The sequence below is a fragment of the Eptatretus burgeri genome, chromosome 10 (genome assembly GCF_056783735.1).
Source record: "Eptatretus burgeri isolate ZD-2024b chromosome 10, Ebu_testis_v1, whole genome shotgun sequence".
Lineage (NCBI taxonomy): Eukaryota > Metazoa > Chordata > Myxini > Myxiniformes > Myxinidae > Eptatretus > Eptatretus burgeri.
Window position 1 is genome coordinate 33,348,878 of NC_140970.1, and position 21,392 is coordinate 33,370,269.

General features: G+C 46.0%; 1 protein-coding gene across 8 annotated transcripts in view; it reads left to right on the forward strand.

The window, feature by feature from the left end:
- Positions 1-21,392, forward strand: part of LOC147018264 (kazrin-like) — a 497,988-nt gene that overhangs the window by 380,742 nt on the left and 95,854 nt on the right. For 7 of the 8 annotated variants that reach the window (XM_085897805.1, XM_085897806.1, XM_085897808.1 and 4 more), the window contains 4 exons: positions 1,737-1,914; positions 2,275-2,399; positions 2,755-2,932; positions 12,900-13,093. In XM_085897805.1, coding sequence (XP_085753931.1) covers positions 1,737-1,914; positions 2,275-2,399; positions 2,755-2,932; positions 12,900-13,093 — 675 coding nt within the window. The remainder of the gene's footprint in view (positions 1-1,736; positions 1,915-2,274; positions 2,400-2,754; positions 2,933-12,899; positions 13,094-21,392) is intronic. The other variant, XM_085897810.1, reaches the window with a different exon arrangement.

Here is a 21,392-nt window from a genome sequence, read left to right on the forward strand (position 1 = left end):
GTTCACCAACCAATGATAGCGGACGGAAATGCTAAGTTTAACGTCCATCTGAGGGATGGCACAATTTATGCCGCAACACCCTGCCGAGAAAAGCACCAATATGACGGTTTATAGTTGGGCCAGACTGCTCAACGGCAAGCGCACTCCCTCTGCCAAAATTGTATCCCTGACACGACTGATAAAATTCGATACATTTTTATATTTGGTATATGCAAGTTAAATAACCGGATTATTTAGTTAATGCGGATAGGGATATAAAGCAGGCAGGTTTCTTCTTGTATCCTTGTATTTCTTTCCCCCCTACAATGACGAACTCGTAGAAGGAGGAGAGGAGGAGATTGGGACCATACTCTGTGTAGAGCGTTGGTGCTGCTTCAGCAGTCTCCTTGGCTATTGGGCACAATCCTGGACGGGTCGCCACTCCGACACAGTATTACCAACAAGCTGGCACTCATTTTGCTGACCTCGGAAGGATGACAGGCCGAGTCAACCCCACCTGGTATTAATTCAACAGCCGAGCGGGATTTGAACTCAGGACCCTCGGATCCAAAGCCCGCCACCCGAACCATTAAGCCAACACCAGGCATACATAAGGAGACGATGTACAAATCACTGCAGCTGATGGGATTTCAAGCAGGGATCCCAGCTTCCATGAGGCATGAGGCGAGTGCTCAGATGGGAATGTAAAACAGGTCAACTCCGTGTAAAAAATTAAAAACATATCCAGCCTTTCACTTCATAAAACAACCTTTCTATTGCCATGTTTGTATTCATTACCCATTTTCCATTCCTTGTTTGGTTTATATTGCGAAAACTGCAACATTTGGAAGGGGAATTTTTTTCCAATGTTTATTGCAGAGAGCTTGAACTTTATAAAATCTCAAGAAGCTTCCATAAAGAATATTTATACACGAGTCCAAAGGCTGTGGGAGTTGTTATGCAATGAAGGTTAGCATCGCGTGTTTCTGTTTATGCGGGACCTTTCTTCAACAGATCAGTATGCGTAATTCCCAAGGCGCCGCCGCATCGAGTCGTATTAAAATGTTGTAAAATTTTTGAACTTTTAGCTGATACAGCGGGGGACTTTGGCAAATACATTGATATAAATTATTTGAATGAATAAATAGCATGAAGTTTCTGGTTATTCTTATGTAACCATCACTTTTCAGTTGCAGTTATACCCCCGTCCCCCTGGCTAATCCATATTGCAACCATGAATTTGACTTTATTGTTTACATGTTACTCTTTTCAACAATTTATATACTGGGGAAACTTGAACACTTTCTTAAATTCTCATCGTTATTGGTCAAAGTTCTGTGTCAATCGTGAAACTTTTCTCCCATCACATGGCCAAGAAGTGTCGGTGAAAAATATTTCATAATGATGTCAAATGTTTCCAATATCCCGAATTATTTTAACCTGCATTGCACTCATTCAACAACTTGGTATATTGTAGACAAATACTTTGACTCATTGTTGATAAATATCTCCACCACGCCACATCCCCTTCACCCCTACCCCATTCATCCATCAATCCATCCATCCATTGGGACCATATTCTGTGCAGAGCGTTGGTGCTGCCCAAGCAGTCTCCTTGGCTCTTGGGCACAATCCTGGATGGGTCGCCACTCCGACACGGGATACCCCTACCCCTTTCCCCCGTTAAACTCTGATATCCACATTCATGCCATGGATCGCTTAAGTATTTTATACTTTCTTCCTTTCTCTCATACCAGGCAAAGCAATCCCTTGCTGCTCTAACACGTGACTCGTCCAAGCGAACATCGCTTGCTGCATCTATGGACTCGATTGCCAACGGACAGGCAGAGTGGCCACTCGCTAATGATGCACTGACTGCCGCGGTACGCCACAGTCAGCAAGCCAGCTTACAAGGATCACCGCCAAGTCGCACCGGTACGACAATCTGGCGCACATTGATGCTTTGTAAACACCCAAAAGTGATCTGATCAAAAGCTTTTTATGGGATGCACTAACCAAAAATTACAAAATGGGATGCACGACCCTTGACCCGAAGGATGACAGAAATATTTGGTTTTGTGTTTTGGGCATGATCCTCTCATTGGGTGGCAAAGTCCACGTTAATGCATCGGCTGTCAGGACATCTTGGATGCAGAAACATGGCATAGTCATTGTGATAACTCGTGAAAGGCAATGTATATTTTGAGCTTTGTTGAATTTAATAAGTCCTACCTTTTGTGAGTCTGAATGAGAGAATTTCAGCACGCTCAGATTATATTATGGATTATTTTTCAGGGACATTGTCTTCCTGCAACGTGCGTCAGTCTGTTGTTTCTGACTTGTCTGCCCTCGATCGAGACAGCCTGGCATCATTCTCAGATCCGTCGTCTCCCCGGCACCGCACGCACTCGCTTGGCAATGTGAGTTCCCACGGAGCCTTGATTTGGTACGCGGCGGCCTTGGGACGCATCGTCGTATGCAGAACTGCAAGCCCATACACAGGTTGCAGTTTTGTGGTGCCAAAATATTTATTTTTAAACATTTGTAGTTTTTGCCAATTTTTTTTTCCAAAGACTATCACTTTGTATTTATATCAACCCGATTTTAAAAGTTAAAGTAACTAAATACCCATGTGGTTATCATTTGGTTGTAGGATTTATTTTCTACATAATGTCAACAAACTCTGCTGGACAAACAAGTACTCGTTTCTTTTTTTTTAATGCTAATCACTAATCAGTAATCACTATTGATACCGTTTTACTCCACTTGTTCCAGTCCCCTCTGCATGGGATCTCAAGGGCCTACCTTTTGCTCCTACACCCACAGTCCATGGAGGACTTGGACGTGCAGAAGAGAAAGAAGAAGAAAGAGCGGAAGAGCTTTGGCTCTCTGACTCGTGTATTTGGCAGAGGAAAGCAACGTAGAACGTTAGATTCTGGGCTTTTTGAAGCAGGTCGGTGGTTTGTGCTTTTGATTGTGGTTGTTCTATCATCTAGAGTAGTGTTCCACAAGTCTGTTGTCTCATCCCCTTAACTCCAATCCCTCAAAAGTGCAGGCCACCATCCCCCGACCCCTCCTCCACCCCTCCTCCACCCCCCACCATTATTCATTACCACCCCTCCACATGTTGTTGTGCATCAATGCATTCTTGTTCACCTTTATCCATTTTGACCCACTATCGACCTGTCCGTCTTCTGTCCTCTGTTCTACTCTTCCATGAGTTTTCATATCTATTTAAATGGAAAAGTGTCATTTTGATGCTACTTTGGGGGCTGTGATTTGTTTTTACATCTTTCCCTCGTAATGTACAGTTTGGTATTTTAAAACATGTATTTTTTGGACTCTCCCTTCACATCTGTAATCATTGTTAGCTCCGCCACCAAATGTGAAGGTGGTTATGTTTTCAGCCCTCTCTGTTGGGTCGCCGAAATAGGTGACTCTTATTGTCAGTAATTCTGTCTGTTTGTTTGGATGTTTGTTCGTTTGTCATCAGCGTAATTGGTAGTAAACGTGGGCGGATTTTGACCAAACTCGGGTGGTAGGTACATATTATGACCTCGTGCTTTGGAAATTGTGATGGTTGCTAGGGACGCTTTGGTACCCTAGCAACAACCGAAAAACCTTTCAAAATTGGTTCCGTTCACGCGAAATCAATTCCGAAAGCCATTATCCCACGTAGGGTTATGAAATTTGGTACGAATGATCTACAGGTGATGCACTATCAAATTATTCCGGTTTTTGTGATATATGGAATACTTTACCCGCAGCGCCCCTACAATTAGGGTATGCGCAAAAATTGGCGAAAATTGGCGGCCCCCTATAGCGACCAGGTGAGTGCATCGATGCGAATGAAACTTTGCAGGTTCATGGTACTCAATGAGTACTACAACTTTGCCTCTGGACATATTGACCGATTTCGCTTAGGTCAGGGGTCAAAGGTCAATTAGTGCAAAAAACGATAATATGCGAGAGCTGGAGGTGCCTTCGCGCCAAATGCTACTCCTCCAAAGGGTTATGGTCGGATGGTCATGAAAATTCACACTAATCGTCTGGAATACATTGTGCACAAACGATCGAGCCAGATTTTCGATTTAGATCTTTGTTCACCCACAGCACCCCCTCGAACTTTGGGGATTTCCGATTTCAAAACCGCATTTTCGGTACTTTTCATTCAAATGGATACCGAGTAGTTATCAGGAGATGAAACTGGATGAGATTTGATATGCATAATCTTAAGGTGATTCCCTATCCGCTATATGACATCCATTTTGCTCTATATCTTATAGTTTCCATGCTCGGCGACCCATCGTCGCCTAACGGCTTGTCTGTCTGTCTGTTTTGTGTGCAGGATATCTCAAAAATTTTGGATGGATTCAGATGAAATTTGGTGGGTGGGTTGTGTGTGGGACAAGGACGAACTGATTAGATTGTGGTGAAGTTCCAGATCCGGATCCGACTACGAGAATTTTTAAGTGATTCTTCATCATTTAGAGATCGGGCCAAAAACAATATAGGGCATGATATCTCAAAAGGTTGCGTACGGATTCGGATGAAAATTGGTGGACATGTTGGGTGTGTAACTACGACAAATTGATTCGATTTTTGGTGAAGATCTGGATCCAATAATTATTAGATTTTTAAAGTGATTCTTCACCATTGAGAGATGGGGCCAAAAGCGATATGGTGCTGTAGAGCATGATGTTTCAAAAATGTATTGGGCCTGATATGTTCTCGTGGATCAGGCATTATGTGGCGGAGGTATGCGCTCTACCGAGTGCCCTTCAAATTTAATTTGTATTCAGCTTAAATCTGCTTGGTTGAATAAAAAAATGTAAATGCCTTTACACTTCAGATGCATTCAACAGTGAAAGTAGCTGTTGTGTACAAGTATTTTCACTTTGATGTTGCAAATCATCCCTTTCTGCAATGGTTAATAGTTTGTCCAAAAAATGTTTGTGAATGATTTTCACCACTTTGTTTTTTGCATCAGTTGACTTTTACGAATGGGTTTATGTGACGGTAGATTTTATCAATTGAGGTTCAACGTTTTTAGATTTAAGACATTAATTATACATCTTTAAAGAACAACTTACTTCATGTTTCTCTTAAAGGAGGGCATTGTGAAGCGGTATCCGCAAGGATGATGCTTCTGATTCCGATTGTGATGCACCATACTCTGTTACAGAGCCTCAATGCTGCCAAAGCATTTTCTGGGCAAGGATTAATACTGGTTGGTTTTCCATGACCTTCCCAACCGTAGTTAGAGCAGTCATTAGTAATTTTTTCAGGGTGCTGGCGATAGCTCACCTCCTCTTCACGAAGGACACCGTGGGATCTTTAAGGTCCACCAACTAATGCTGGCAGATGGGACGCTGGTTTAACGCCCATCCAAGTGATGGTACATACATTAACTGGAAGGGCATTTGGTAGAGCGCATACTTCTGCCACGTAATACCTGATCCACGAGAACATATCAGGCCCAATACATTTTTGAAATATCATGCTATACAGTACGATATCGCTTTTGGCGCTGCCTCTCAATGGTGAAGAATTACTTAAAAATTAAATAATTCTCGTATCCAGATCCAAATTCGGATCTTCACAAAAATCGAACGAATTCTTCCATGTCCCACACCCAACCTGCACACCAAATTTCATCTGGATCCGTCCGCAACTTTTTGAGATATCCTGTACACAAACAAACAACCAGACAGACAAACAGAAAGGGGTGAAAACATAACCTCCTTCACCTTCGGTGGTGGAGGTAATGAATTACCTTGTTTGTTAAATACCGGGATGACAATTTATAGCTGGACTGAAATTCAAACCCAAGCTAGACAGCTTAGAGGTAAGTGTGTGTACGTCTCGGCTATCTGGCCAGCCCAAAATGATGGGGATGCGAATTAAGCAACATAAAAACAAGAAAAGGAAGTGAAGGCAAAAGAAAAGGGGCAAAAAGACCAAATACAGCAGGAGGTGGAGGGGCTGTTAAGGAGAAGTTTTTGTTTTTAATACAAATCTAGGCTCATCGAAGAGCATGGTGGCATCGTGTAAACTGCAATGGACTGAGAGTGGGACAATGGCGAAATTATGAGCTCAACAACCAACCAAGGGAGTGAATGAACTGGAGAAAAGGATAGAGAAGAGGGAAGGAAACATAGCAACCTGCAAGTGAGAGGACTGGGCTCGGTAAGTCCACTGAGTGCATAAAAGACGACAAGCAGGGATGGGAGATGATATTAGATGGCTGGTTTGGAAGATTACGAGTTTTTGGACAGAGCTAAGAAAACTAAGGGGGAGCTAGATGGCTTATCGGGGGCAGGAGGGGGGGGCATTGGGTTTGTGAATGATTTTCACTTTTTTACATTTAAATGGCCAACTGCAGTGATTGTTTTTCTTTTTCCCAAATTGGAGTCGACAACGTCATTAAACAAATTCTCCTTTGGGTTCAACCTGATCTGGTTTTTTTCAGAAGGGGGGGAGATTGCCTAACGATGAAACCAAAGCCCATGGAAGAGTGAGGCAGTAGAGGGAAGAAAGGCATTGCACCGACAGTGGGGCTGTGGGGCAACAAAACAAGGCAATGAACAAATAGGAAAAGAGGTAGGGGAGGAAACATAGCAACAAAACCCAAACGAGAGTAAGTGGCCCAGATAAGAGCACATGAAACCAGCACAAAAACACGTGCAAAAAAGCTGAATGCCTAAACTCGGTGTTTGCAGCTAAATCTTGTGTCCAAAACCCATCACTTTCTCTACCCACCTTACCCAGTCGCACCCAACTGTCCCTGGACTCTGTGTCCTTTTCTCCTGACAAGGTGGAGAGCTTGCTGTCAAACCTCAACTCAGATTCTGCAACCGGTCGAGACGGCATCAGCCCACGTGTCCTAAAAACCTGCTCTTCTGCTCTTGCTCACCCTCTCTCTGTTATATTCACCCTCTCATTTGCTCAAGGTCATCTGCCATCTGCTTGGAAATCAGCAAACATCACTGCCCTGCACAAAAAAGGTGCAAAAACAGATCCCTGCAACTGCAGACCAATCAGCCTTCACCCAATCATCAGCAAGGTTATGGAATCCATCATCGCTTCAGACATTAAATCCTTCCTCTTCTCCAATGGCCTGATTTCCGATCATCAATTTGGTTTCAGACCAGGTCACTCTACCCTGGATATGCTGCTTCTGCTCTCCCATCAATGGATGGAGGTCCTCAATGCCAGACAGGAAAGCCAAGCCGTATCCCTCGACATATCACGTGCTTTTGACAGGGTCTGTCACCCTGCCCTACTCAGCAAACTCTCTTCCGATGGTATCCAAGGCCATCTCCACTCATGGCTCGCAGAGTTCCTCTCCTGTCGCAGTCAACGTGTGGCCCTAAATGGAGTTCTTTCATCACCCCTTCCTGTCCAGGCTGGAGTTCCTCAAGGTAGCGTTCTGGGCCCTGTTCCTTTTCTGGTTTTCATCAATGATCTCTCCGACTCTCTGTAAAATCCTCTATATCTCTTTGCTGATGATTCCACCCTCTGCCGTACCATCAGTCATCCCTCAGACTGGAGAGCAGCAGCTTCTTCGCTCTCTGCAGATCTGGATAAAATCACAAACTGGTCCAACACGTGGAACATGTCTTTCAATCCAGACAAATCTCACACTCTCACTATGTCTCTTCAAAAGGACCGTTTAGAAAACCCCCCCATCCACTTTCTCAACAATCCTCTGGAAGAAGTCCTTTCTTTCAAGCTTCTGGGTCTCATTATCTGCCATGACCTTTCCTGGGAAAGCCACATTTCCAACCTGGCCTCCAAAGCCAGTCGTCGACTGGGAATCCTTCATCGTGCAAAGTCCTGCCTCAGCCCACCTGAGCTCCGAACCACTTACAAAGCTTTTGTCTGCAGTCTCATGGAGTACTGCTCTCCCCTCTGGGCTGGTGCTCCTGTCTCCCACCTTTCTCGGCTTCACGCTGTAGAAACCAAGGCATTTCGGATCATCGGCATCTGCCGCAATGAGGCTGAGTCTTTGGGCCTCTCACTCTCTCACCGCAGGTTGGTCAATGGTCTTTCTGTCTTCTACCGTCTCCTCTCCAGCCTCGCCCCCCCTGCTCTCTCTGTGATTTGTCCCCACCACATTTCTACAGGGCGCTCAATGTCCGCCAACAACCCCCTTCTGGTAAAACTACCAAAATCACGAATCACTGCTCACCTTCACTCTTTCATTCCTCTTTTACCCGCCTTTGGAACAAACTCCCTCACTCTATTCATTCCCATTCTTCCCTCCAGGCCTTCAAAACAGCTGTTCACCACCACCTCTTATCATCCCCCATCCAAATCCTCGATCTTTTCTACCCCTGATAATCCACCCAAGACCACCTCCTTCAAATTCCCTGCTTTCCTTCCTGAAAGTCCCTGTAATGTCCCATATTCTATTCCCCATGTTCCCCGTCCCATCCCTCTCCCTTCTACACATCTCCTAATGTCTGTGTTCCCCACTGTTTTGTCCTTCCCACTCCCTCCCCTCTTGTCTCATGCCCCTCCAAAATGTTGGTGTGTATCCTCCAATCCTCCAAAACCAATTACCATTCATCTCTATAAATAAAACCAGTAAATACAACCCGTCGCTTCACGAATGGGAATATTAAGGGGGAGGGGAGAAAAAGAGGGAGAGGGAGAGGAGATAGTAGAGAGAGAGAGAGAGAGAGAGAGCGAGAGAGAGAGAGAGAGAGAGAGAGAGAGAGAGAGAGAGAGAGAGAGAGAGAGAGAGAGAGAGAGAGAGAGAGAGAGAGAGACAGAGACAGAGACAGAGACAGAGACAGAGACAGAGACAGAGACAGAGACAGAGACAGAGACAGAGAGTAAGAGAGTAAGTGAGAGAGAGAGAGTAGGAGAGAGTGAGAGAGAGTGAGACAGAGAGAGTAGAAGAGAGTGAGTGTGAGAGAGAGAGTGAGAGAGAGAGAGTGAGAGTGAGAATGGGTGAGAGTGAGAGTGAGAGTGAGAGTGAGAGTGAGAATGGGTGAGAGTGAGAGTGAGAGTGAGAATGGGTGAGAGTGAGAGTGAGAGTGAGAGTGAGAATGGGTGAGAGTGAGAGTGAGAGTGAGAGTGAGAATGGGTGAGAGTGAGAGTGAGAGTGAGAGTGAGAATGGGTGAGAGTGAGAGTGAGAGTGAGAGTGAGAATGGGTGAGAGAGGGGAGGTGAGAGTGAGAAGGGGGAAGGCAAGGGCAAGGGAAAGAGGAGAGGGGGGATTCTGGCAGATGTGATGCTCAGTTTAACGTCCATCCAAGAGAGACAGCACACACACTGAAGAATCACTGTGCTTGAGAAACACCAGGATGACAGTTTTGAGCTTGGTCAGGATACAAACCCAGGCTCGATAGCTTCGAGTGAGCATGGGTACCTCTCGGCTATGTTGCCATCACGTGGTGATTCTTTGCTTTGTCACCACTGAAAACATTTTTTACTCATTGTTATCTAATTTTTTTCCCCTTCATAACTCCAGAGATGTTCCAATGGAGAAATGAGCCACATATCGCCATGAAAGCTTGTAGAGAACGAACCTTATCGACGCTCACCAAGTGTGTTAAGCTCCCAAGCAAGCACTCCAATGAAATGGTTGAAGAAATATATAAAACTGTTTACTTTTTAAATGTATCTATCTCGGGTGAAGTGACAGGTCATGTAATGAAAGCAGATCACACAAAAAGGGAAAACGTTGTGTAAAATATAATTGCACATTTTCAGCGTGCGAGCCACTGCTCGAGGCACCACGTGACTATGCAGGGACAGACACAGGCGAGTGGGTTCTGAACTGAACTTCAGTCTGAAATTTGTTCAAGTCAATCGACATATTCAGTGACAGTGCAAATACTTTTGCCTTGTATCTCCATGGATTGCAAATGAACAATGAAGCAGCTTGTAAGCACTCACCAAGAGGCTTAAGCACTCAAGCAAGCACTCCAACAAAATGGTTGATAAGGAATGGCTGGCTTGGCAAGTGATAGCAAGCTGATTGGTAATGAAACATACCCGCTAAAACCAAACATCGCTGATTTATTAACATTTTCAGAATTCACAGTTATTTTATCTGTGGGAGTGGATCGTATAAAATCACATCATATAATGCATAAAATCGCTCTCAGCACCGAGTTTGAAAAGTATCGCACTTACAAAAGTGATGTATGTAGTGATTTACAGATATTAAGATGAAACATTCGATGATGTGAGTGAGGAAAGTGAAAGCAAAAAAAAAATGAGTGCTTTATGGTTAAGGCCTAAGTCACATTTGCCACGGCGGCCGTGGGGTCTCCAAAATCTACGGCCACTAGCAATTATACGGCGGCCGCAGTATTTCCACGGTCACACGATGTAGCAGTCACATATGTTTTTATTTTTCGGGGAGCCACACGGCGTATTTAGAAATTGTGGAGACTGAAAACGTGGGGGTGCCGTACGGTCTTTGATTTGATGTTGCACGGTGACCTTAGGGCGTCCCTGCGGCGGCCATAGAATTTTCAAGGCAGACGCAAGGTAGCCTCAAGGTGCCCGCAAGGCGACCGCAGGGGGGGGGGCCCTAAGGCGAACGTGCGGCCAGATGGACGGTAACGAGTGGGTTCTTTTTTATTTTTATTTTTTAACAGTTATTTTTTTTTGGCTTGTCGAATTGCTACGTCCAACGTAGAAATGAAAAAAAGTTATAACTCCACGCTATAATTCCACGGCGACTCTATGGCCTGTAAAATATAGCCAAACGGCGTAGGGCCACCCTGAGGCCACCTCAGAAACTCTGCGGCCGCCGCACGTTTCTGTCAATTCAGATGGCGTACGGCCGCCATATCCTCGCCGTAGAGCAAATGTGACTTAGGCCTAAGACGCCATTGCAACCTGTTCCAAATTAAGGCATTGTTGAGCAGGCCAAAAAAAATGGCAAACTTAAGACCCCAGTGAAAGCAAGGTGACCAAGCATGATGCCTTGTTAAAGGGAAATTAAATAAGGCCATTAATTATCTTCAAAAGGGTTGTTTGAATTTCCCAAAACACCTAATTTTCATTCATTCACTACCTTGGAGGTCCCTTAGTATGCATGCAAAGTTTGGGGCCACTCGATGTCATGGTTTTGGAGTTATGGAGAACACACACACAGACATTTATTATTATAGATAGGCCAATGCCGTTTGTCTGTCTGTCCCTCCATGAAACATGGCAATGCTCTTCAGAAAGAAAAAAAAATATTCAGGAAAAGTTGCTTCAAATTAATCGAAACCAATGGGAAATTTATAATTTTTTTCATTCGCACCAAAATTGAACTTGAGCATTGTATAAGGTAAGAGACCGCTACCTCAATTGCTTTCAAAAAATTTTTCTTCTTAATTTGCTGTTATATATGCCATGATATATTTTCTGTGAAGAAACATGATGATTTTGGAATTTCACAAAACACTATAGTCTACTCTGTACAGTATATTTAATAGGCTCAGCTGTCTGCTTGTTGCCCTTCCCCCTCGTCCCCCTCCCCCCCAATCCTCCAAAACACTGAAATACTTGATGGAGACAATAAATTATGTAAACTTTGCTTCAAATTAATCCGTACCTACAGGAATTTTATGATTATTAAGTAAAAGTTGGTTCAAATTAATCCAAATATTGGGGAAAATTATACTGCCTCAATTATACTGCCTCGATTCTCGCAAACAGAATTCAAAAAGCAGAAGGATAAAACCAGAAGCAGAAGGATAAAAGGATAAAAAAGATAAGCTCTTTTAACCAGCAGAAGGATAAAAGGCTTCCTTTTATTTTTAGATCCTCGTGGAGGATCTCTAAGTCTTACTCACGTTATTGTTCTTCATCTTTTTCTTGTGGACTTTTTAGATCCTCGTGGAGGATCTCTAAGTCTTACTCACGTTGTTGTTCTTGTGGACTTTTTTTGTTTCACAACCTACAGTTTTCATCGAAACTTCCTGAAACTTGGCGATATATGTAAAAATACTCTGCGCAGAGAGTAACCATCTCCGATTTTGGAAATTCCTCCGAGAAAAAAAAGTTATGACGTCAAAATATCTCCGCTAATGGAAATCGCCTTAAAAATTATCTCCGAAACAAGGCAAGCTTTTTGAATTCTGTTTGTGGGAATCGAACAAGGCATTAGCAGAGATGAATTACAGCATATATGATACATCACTATGACGTCATATCAATATTTATGACGTCATTCCTATTTTTTGACATTTTTTGTTTCACAACACAGAGTTTTCATGGGATCTTCGTGAAACTTGCCATGTATATGCAGAAAGCCCACGCGCAGACAGTAACCATCTCCGATTTTGGAAATTCTTCCTAGAAAAAAATATGACGTCATAATATCGCCGCTAATGGAAATTGCCCATACCATTATCTCCGAAACTAGGCAAGCTGTTTGAATTTTGTTTGCGGGAATCAAGCCGGGCATTAGCACAGATAATTTATCGCAAACCTGATACATCACAATGACGTCATATTCGTTTTTATGACGTCATCATTAAGAGCACGAGGATCTTAGCTCATTTGAGCTTGTTATTTTTTCATTGTGGTATTTTACTACAAGCTTCCAGGTAGTTATATAAAAAGATCAACTTCCTTGTGTGCAGATAAATTTAAAGAATGATAAACAGCGTTTTTAATCCCCTTGTTTTACCAACTCTACTCTGCATACCAGATATTTTCAAAGTACTATCTGCTTATATGCAGTGTTCCATCAATAAAAGTGTCATCTGTTGGATGGGAAGTTAAGTCGAGAACTCAGATGTTTTCAGCTAAAGTATATCTAATTTTTTTGCCAACATGCTCCTGCATGTCATCCTTATAAGGTCTTTATTATTCAGCTTATTGAAGTTTTAATGACACTCCTTTCATGAATTATACTTAGCTCTTTTCATTAGTAATACATCCTTGGCTCTTTTTAGATTCTGAGAGCTCCATTGGGCCACCCCTCTCTGAGGGAGACGAAGGTCTGAGCGCTTTGGAAACACAGCTGGAATTAACCCGCTGCATGCCTATCTCCAGCTGGAAGGCTTCCACCGTGCAGGTGTGGCTGGAGAATCTGCTTCATATGCCCATGTATGTGCGACGGTGTGCAGAGAATGTCAAAAGTGGCAAGGTATGAACCATTGGTATCATTACATAGAAAATTGGGGGCGGGGTGGGGGGTGAGATCCAACGACAGAATGTGGTTGGAATTGTTTGGTCCATGTGCTCGAGTATGTTAGATTTACCAGCAAGGGCCATCTCAGCTGACTTTGTGTATTGGATCGGAGGAGGATTAACACAAGGCAGAATAAAGCAGGTCCACACGCTCGATTGTTCAGGGGGCTTTGAAGAAGTTTGTGTGTCATGAAAGAAACGTCACCTTGAGACTTCATCGGCTCACACTAGCTTGTATTAACCATGTGGTTATTAACCAAGGGCATTATTAAACGTAACCAAATATGTAGTTATTCAGCTTGCATTAAGGCCGAGGTCACATTTTCCACGGCGGCCGTGGGGTCTCCCAAATCTACGGCCACTAGCAATTATACGGCGGCCGCAGTATTTCCACGGTCACACAATGTAGCAGTCACATATGTTTTTATTTTTTGGGGAGCCGCACAGCGTATTTAGAAATTATGGAGACCGAAAACGTGGGGGTTGCCGTACGGTCTTTGATTTGATGTCGCACGGTGACCTTAGGGCGTTCCTGCGGTGGCCATAGAATTTTCAAGGCAGACGCAAGGTGCCCGCAAGGCGACCGCAGGGGGACCGCAGGGGGGCCCTAAGGCGAACGTGCGGCCAGACGGATGGTAACGAATGGGTTAATTTTTTTTTTTTACCAGTTTTTTTTTCGGCTTGTCGAATTGCTACGGCGAACGTAGAAATGAAAAAAGTTATAACTCCGCGTTATAATTCCACGGCGACCTTACGGCCTGTAAAATATAGCCATACGGTGTAGGGCCACCCTGAGGCCACCTCAGAAACTCTGCGGCCGCTGCACGTTTCTGTCAATTCAAAGGGCGTATGGCTGCCGTATCCTCGCCGTAGAGCAAATGTGACTTCGGCCTAACCAAGGACGCTGTGAACCACGTGGATGGATCTGCTCATTCACCTCATGTGGGAGTTCTTTGCTTTTGCACAATTGCAGTGAACGCGTTTGCAATTTCCGTTCATGTGCAGTTGTGCGGTCGTAATGAGTCACATTGCCTACGAATTTGAACTTTATTTCATCGCTCAGAACTCCAAGCATCTTTTCCACATATTCGCATTTGTTCAAAACAACTACTGCAGACCCTTTATCAAGTTTACAGATAAATAAGTCTGGGTTGGTCTTCAGGCCTTGAACAGAGGCGAGATAATGACGTTCCATATGAAAGTCAGATCGTGTCGTTGGAGGTTCCTCAATCAGCATATGCAATATCAGTCAGTCGTGCCCGACAGGAATTCAATTCGTCATTAGAAATGGGAATATGACGGGATAATTTGGCATAAAATAGCTCAAACTCGGCAAATACCTACTCCATTTTGAAACTCGCTTTGGGAATACCAAAACCATTGCCACGGGCTAGGACAGATTCCTCGATGTCGGAGAGCACAATATCAGAGAGGTTTATCGTGTGCTTGGTCGCATTAATGACTTCAACGTTAGCGTACACAACCATCCCGAACATGTAAGAACCCAACAAGAATGCCTGCTCAAAATTATTCTGCCATTGGTCAGCACCTCCTGAACAATCCCGATTATGCCCATGACTATCACGCTGAACGGTTCCAGATTGTGGCATGTGCGCGTACTGAAACCCATTTACGTGTTCTTGAAGCCACATTTATATACACATGAGCTCCTGTTCTTTACAAACAAAAAGAGTATGTGCAAACACTGCGTCTCTTCTGACCTGAATTCATAACAAGTGGGAGGTCATGGGTTACGTCGGTGCCTCAAGGCCATTATGTGTATGTTCGTGTCAGTAACAGTCCAAAGAACCAATCCCCAATGGTCTGAACAAATAAATTATTTCATTTTGTGTCTGCACTTCCGGTATTCTTGCATGTGTCCTGATGAGCTGCAAGACGAAAAGCTTCGACAATGTCTGTTCTTTTTTCAACGTATATACTGTATGTGTCTATACATATATATGTATATATGTATATATGTATATATGTATATATATATATATATATATATGTATACATGTATATATGTATATATATATGTATATATGTATATATGTATATATATATGTATACATGTATATATGTATATATATATATATATATATATATATATGTATACATGTATATATGTATATATATATATATGTATATATGTATATATGTATATATATATATATATATATATATATATGTATATATATATATATATATATATATATATATATATATATATATATATATATATATATATATGTATATATATATAAGCCTGGTGTTGGCGCAGTGGTTAGGGCAGCGGCTTGGGATCCAAGAGGTCCTGAGTTCAAGCCCCGTTGGGCCACTGAATTAATACACCAGGGGGTTGACTCAGCCTGTCATCCTTCCGAGGTCGGCGAAATAAGTACCAGTATACTGGGCCGGTGTATACCCCGGTTAAAATAGGTGTACCATATCCCTGTGTCGTAAGAGGCGACCAGGGTTGCGTCAGGAAGGGCATCCGGTGTAAAACATGTGCCAAATCACTATGCGGATCATACGGATGATCCGCTGTGGCGACCCCTAACGGGAGCAGCTGAAAGACGAAGAAGAAGATATATGTATATATATATATATATATATATATATATATATATATATATATATATATATATATATATATATATATATATATATATATATATATATATATATATATATATATATATATATATATATATATATATATATATATATATGTATATATATATATATATATATATATATATATGTATATATATATATATATATATATATATATATATATATATATATATATATATATATATATATATATATATATATATATACAGTATATATTGTTACGGCTGTGGAAATTCGCAAACCACCATTCAGGTCCCATAGGTGAGATAACTCTAAGTACATGTGTATTAGCCCCAAACCCGTTGTTTAGAGGGAATTTGTGTGATTCATTCGGGCTGCGACGCTTTGAGTTAGGCGTTTTTCTGTTCTATCTTTATTTTGAATCAACCGCCATAACCATCAAACCACCACCAAAAACCCTCCACCACCCTCACCTCTCTCCTTCTACGGCCATTCCCGCACCACCTGTGAACACTGAGCGTCGGGCTGTCTTGGGCTCGTTCAAGCGAAACGCACCGAGCCGCGAGTGCAAATAGTGGCCTTTCCGAGGAAGAATTCGGATCAAGAATGATAAACGCCCACTTCTGATCCGTCCAATCAGCAAGCGCGGAGAGGCTTGGCCCCGCCTCCAGACATGTCCGTGTGAAATCGAAATATGCAAATTCTAGGATCAGGGGAGGTTCACGCCCAATTTTCCTCCGTCCAATGGGCGAGCGTGGCTCCGCCCCCGAGCTCATCCTGATCCGGAAATTTGCATATGGGTTCTCCTGCCGGCCTATAAAACGCCGAGCGCACGGCGGAGTGTGGCAGAGTCAGTTTGGAACGGCAGAGAGTTTTGGCAGAGTCAGTTTGGAAGAGCAGAGTTTTGGCAGTCAGTTTGGAAGAGCAGAGAGTGGCAGCAGCGGAGTCGGGAGGCGAAGGCGTTGAGTTGGGTTCTGCAGTCGGCTGAGGAGAGTTGTGGCAAGAGGCCAAGGAGCTCGGGTCCTAGGCGAGAAGGACGGCGGTCGGCGACGAGGTCGCGGCGGGAGATCGCTCGTCGCGGGACCCAAGCCAGCCAGCCATTCTCCCTCCCCCAGAGCATCAACAATTCCCCCTTTTCCCCCGCGCTGAGATAGTGCAACAAGGGGGCCCCGTTCCCACCCCACTCCAACCATCGTGCCAACGAAACCCGCGAAGGAGCACGGAGTCGAGGCACAGCCACACGGCCCGTCTGTGGCTCGTCCGCCAACGCGCCACGAGGATGCGGGCAGGACCCACTCGGTCTCGCGGACCTGGCCGCTCCTTCAGGTCCCGCGCACATATTGGCCTACAGGTCCGTCTGCCCCCTTGTCTATAAGGGTGGCTTCTTTCCTTTGCTTTTGAGTAAATGTGTGTGGCACCGTGTCTTGTAAAGTAGAACTGTGTAAGTGTTGCCGTGTGTATGCGTATTCGGTTGTAACTCTGCGTTGTTGTTTCTTTTGTTTTCCTCATATAGGTGCATTCTGACTGTTTGACTGTATATGTGTGCTTTCCGTGTGTCGCGTAATAAATGTGCATTGTGTGAACTGTTTTCCCGTTTCGCTTCGTCTTTTCTTTATTGACTCTCCATCCTGCTTAACGTAAAAGGGTTTGTAGTGGGCTTAATACGCCCGATAATTTATCGGAACCATCGAGGCCGACGATAACACCGCTCGGTTTTCCCGATAGCACGGAACGGACCGTTTAAGCGGTTCGTGTCCGGAGTCGGCCTGCGGCGAGGTATGATCGCCCGGTCGACCATCCGCGCAGGTACTTAGGTAGATCGAATTTGGCGAGCAACCCTATCCTGCGCGGGTGGGCAATTGGCACGGTCGTGGTGGGGTTAAACCCCCACCCGTGACTGGCTCCCGGCGTTGTTCCGAGAGGGTCACGACAGAATTGTCCTTTCCGGTGGGCGAGGCGGCCGCCATTGGAGTCGAGCGGCCGATCGCATGCCGGCGGGCGCGAATTCGCAACACTGGTGTCTGGGAGCGGGAAACGAACTCTCCTGTCTCCAGCTAAATTCAGGGGGAATCGGTTCAGGGGTGAGAGGAGCGACCCCCAATTCCCTCCAAATTACGAGCAATTAAAATTAACCCCTTACGAGAAATAGGATGGAGTCTCAAGGTGAGCGGGAGCCGGGGGTAGTAGGAATGGATGTAGAATGCGTAGAATCCATGGTCCAGGATGAAATCTCCGTGCAGGAAATGCTTATGGTGCAGGATGAACCAAACGCAGAACCCGGAATGGGGGCGGCAACGGCAGAGGCCGCGGTGTATGACACCTCCCCTCCCCCTCCCTCCGCCAAACCCCCCGATCCTGGCCGAATCGGCTCAGCCGAGTGCGCCCGACATGGCCCAGCTATGCGCCATGCTGGCGGGAATTAGCGCAAATATGCAGGCAATGAACAACAAAATGGATACGAATACGCAACAAATGAACGAAATGAAAACGAAAATGGATGGAAACGCACTCAAAATGGAAGGAATAAATAATGAAATAAAAACGAAAATGGATACGAATACGCAACAAATGAACGAAATGAAGGCGAATTTGAAGGAAGAAATGAGAGAAATGCAGGGTGAGATGCAGAACATGGGCCGAAGCCTGCAGGCGGGCATGAAGGCAACAACCGGGGAGCTCAAAATAGCGACGCCACGTGTGGGAGCGAACGAGCTCCGGGGTAGTGCGACGGTTGTCAGGCCCGCGGGGGAGGCGGGTGAGGACAAATTAATTCGGGGGACGTGTGAGACGAGACACGTGGAGGTAACAACGACGGAGAAAGTGACGGTGACACGGAGGGAAAAACTAAGTGGGGAGACCGAAACGTGTGAGACGAGACACGAGGTGACGATAAAAGAAGTAATAGTTGAGACAAGGGAGATAACAAGGGAAGAGACGGAAATAATAGAGACACGGGAGATAGAGGGTGAATTGGACGGGATTGAAGACGAGCACACACACACAGAGGTAGTGGAGGATAATGGGGGTGAGCTCGCAGAACGTGTAGGGACCCGGTGCGAGCAGTTGGATAGCCTCTTCCAGGAACGAGGGGAGGGAGTATGCTCCCTTGAAGCGAGTCACGACCAGGTGGGTTCGGTCGTGCTTCGCGGAGTTGAGGGGACGGGTGCTGTGGACAGGTGCACGGAGAGCTTGGGGGGTATAGAGGCCCCGGAAATGCTTGGGGTGGCACAAATCCCCAGTGTGGTTGTCCCGGTGTGTGTGGTGCAAGGTGTGAGTGCGTCCCCGTGTGTGGAAGCGATCCCGTTTGTGAGTGGTGTCGTGGCAAGTGTGCCGGAGTTCGTGCTTCCCAGCGTGCCGTGTGTGAGTGAAACACCGCAGGTGAGTGCCCCCGCGTGGGTGAGTGAGGCACGGTGTGTGAGTGAACGGCCGAGTGCGAGGGAGACCGTGTGTGTGAGAGCGGTATGTAAGGGAGATGTCGGTCGGCATGTGTGAACATGCAGCCGCGTCTCCCGGGGAGAGTTTAATGGAGTGCAGTCTGGGCGTCGTGACACGCAGGTGTGCGTGGGTTGAATGGAGACGACGACGGCGACAGAGGGACAAAAGCTGAGTAGCGGCCGTAGTTGGAACGGGCACCGCGCCGGGTTCACCCAGCAGCGAGCGCGAGGTCCGTGCTGTGCAACGCACGAGGCCGCCACGTGCTCGCTTGCGGGAGTGAAACCCGGTCCGGAAACGAGCGCGGTGAATGTTGCCGATCCCGCGACGGGCAAAGTTTAGGCAGGATTTCGGATTCGCACCGGACGGGTTCTCCACGTGAGCATGTGTGTTTTAAGCTCCAACGGGCAGAGCACATGTGTTCGCGTGGGGAACCCCTTGAGACGTGGGGCTTGTGTTTCTTTTTTATGCGCCGGGTGACGTCATGGCTGTGTGTATGGTTGGAATCCGGCAGGAGGGTGAATCCCTGCCGGATGGTACCGTCCAAGAGGGACGACGGACGTGAACAGCTGCCATGACGTCACGCCAAAGGTGCGCGGCTGTGAATTGCCGCGCTGGTGCGCAGGTTGCGAGTTACCGCGCTGGTGCTGCGGATTTTTTTTGTAAAAAAAAAATAAATAAATAAATAAAAAAGCAAGCCTCGCTTTCAGGTGAACAGGATTCCCCGGGCAAGGGGTGGAAGACTCCCTTGCCAGGGCACAGGATGGCACTAGCTTGGGGGAAGGGTTAGCTTAGTTAGACCGGCTTCATGGGGCAGGGATGAGTCCTCATGGGGCCCGTGGAATGGATTAGGTCGAGGGATTGTAGCCAGATTTAGGAGGGGAAATGATTTTTGATGATTTGGGAGACAGTGACTGACATTGAATGTGTAGTGGGGACGTAGCTTAGCTACGTAGTGTTATATGGAACGTGCTGTAGTTTAAGGGACGACGTGGGAGCACGAGGTAGTTAGGGGAGGTAGTGAGAAGGATGGCTGAGTTCAGCAATGTGTGTGTTGAAAAGTTGTGAGGTGAGTACATGTTGAGTGAGTGAGGCCAGCGGGTCTGTGTGAGTGGAGCGAATGTGGAATGCATGGTGCGATGAGTGATTGGGGGGAGGAGTGACTCCCGCCCAAGGGACCCCGGGGTCAGTGTAAAGTGAGGTAGCTGGGTTAGTTAAATTGAAAAATGGAGGTCGTTTTGTTGTTGGTGGGGAAGTAGGCTCGATACCCATTTGGAGGGATGCAGGAGCCCTGTTGACGGGCTGGGAGCGTGGCTGCGAAAGGTGAGTATCTCTGAGTGGGTACCCCGGGCACCAGGCTAGTCGGCCGCGGTAGGCCAAGGGCCCATGGGGGGCCGGGATAGTGTAGTGGGCACGGGTGCGCCCACATGGTGCAGGGGCCTGGGGCGCCATTAGCCGCGTGGGCAGTGTTGTGGGCATGGGTGACACTCGGAAAGGGGCCCGGGAAGCCAGCCTGCCACGTGAGCGTTTCAGGGGATTTGCCATGGGGGGCACTCCCCGGTGTTTAGGGAGCTGGTAGGCTCGGAGGCAGTGTACTGCCCGGGGGTGCCATCGTAGGGGAATCGGCAGAGGGTCATGCCTGCCAAGGGAGCCACGTGTCCCAGCCATGAGACCGTGTGAGGGCACGGGAAGAAAATTGGGGGGCGAGGCCCGAAATTGTAAGGACACCAACACAGGAGACGGGAATCTGGGTTGATAGAACCAATAGTTTAAGCGAGAGGCGCTTGTTGAAAGCCCCGGGGTAGTTTAATAGATAATGGTTAGGGTAGATTAGGAGATGTACCCTCCGCACCATCCATCCCTTCGCTCTCGTTGTGGGCCGCTGGACCCACTTTGGGTTAAAGATCGCTGAAGTCTGGGGAGGCCATCCTGAGGCTTCGTTGGGCCTCGACACAGGACGCTTGCTCTCCCTTGTTCCCCTCCGGGAAGGGAACGTAGGGGTTGGGAGTAGGCTCGGTGACAGAATAGATTAGCCGAACAAGGACGATAAAGGGGGTTCGGGGACGAATTATAGTGGGAGGGGAAAAAAAATAATTAATTAATTAGGGCTAAATTGTGTTTTACAAATTAAGGGAGTGGGTATGGTCAGTGACAGGCAAAGGCGATAGGTTGGGAGGGAGACCGTAGGGTATGTCCGAGCCCGCCTTCCGAGTGGCCAGCAA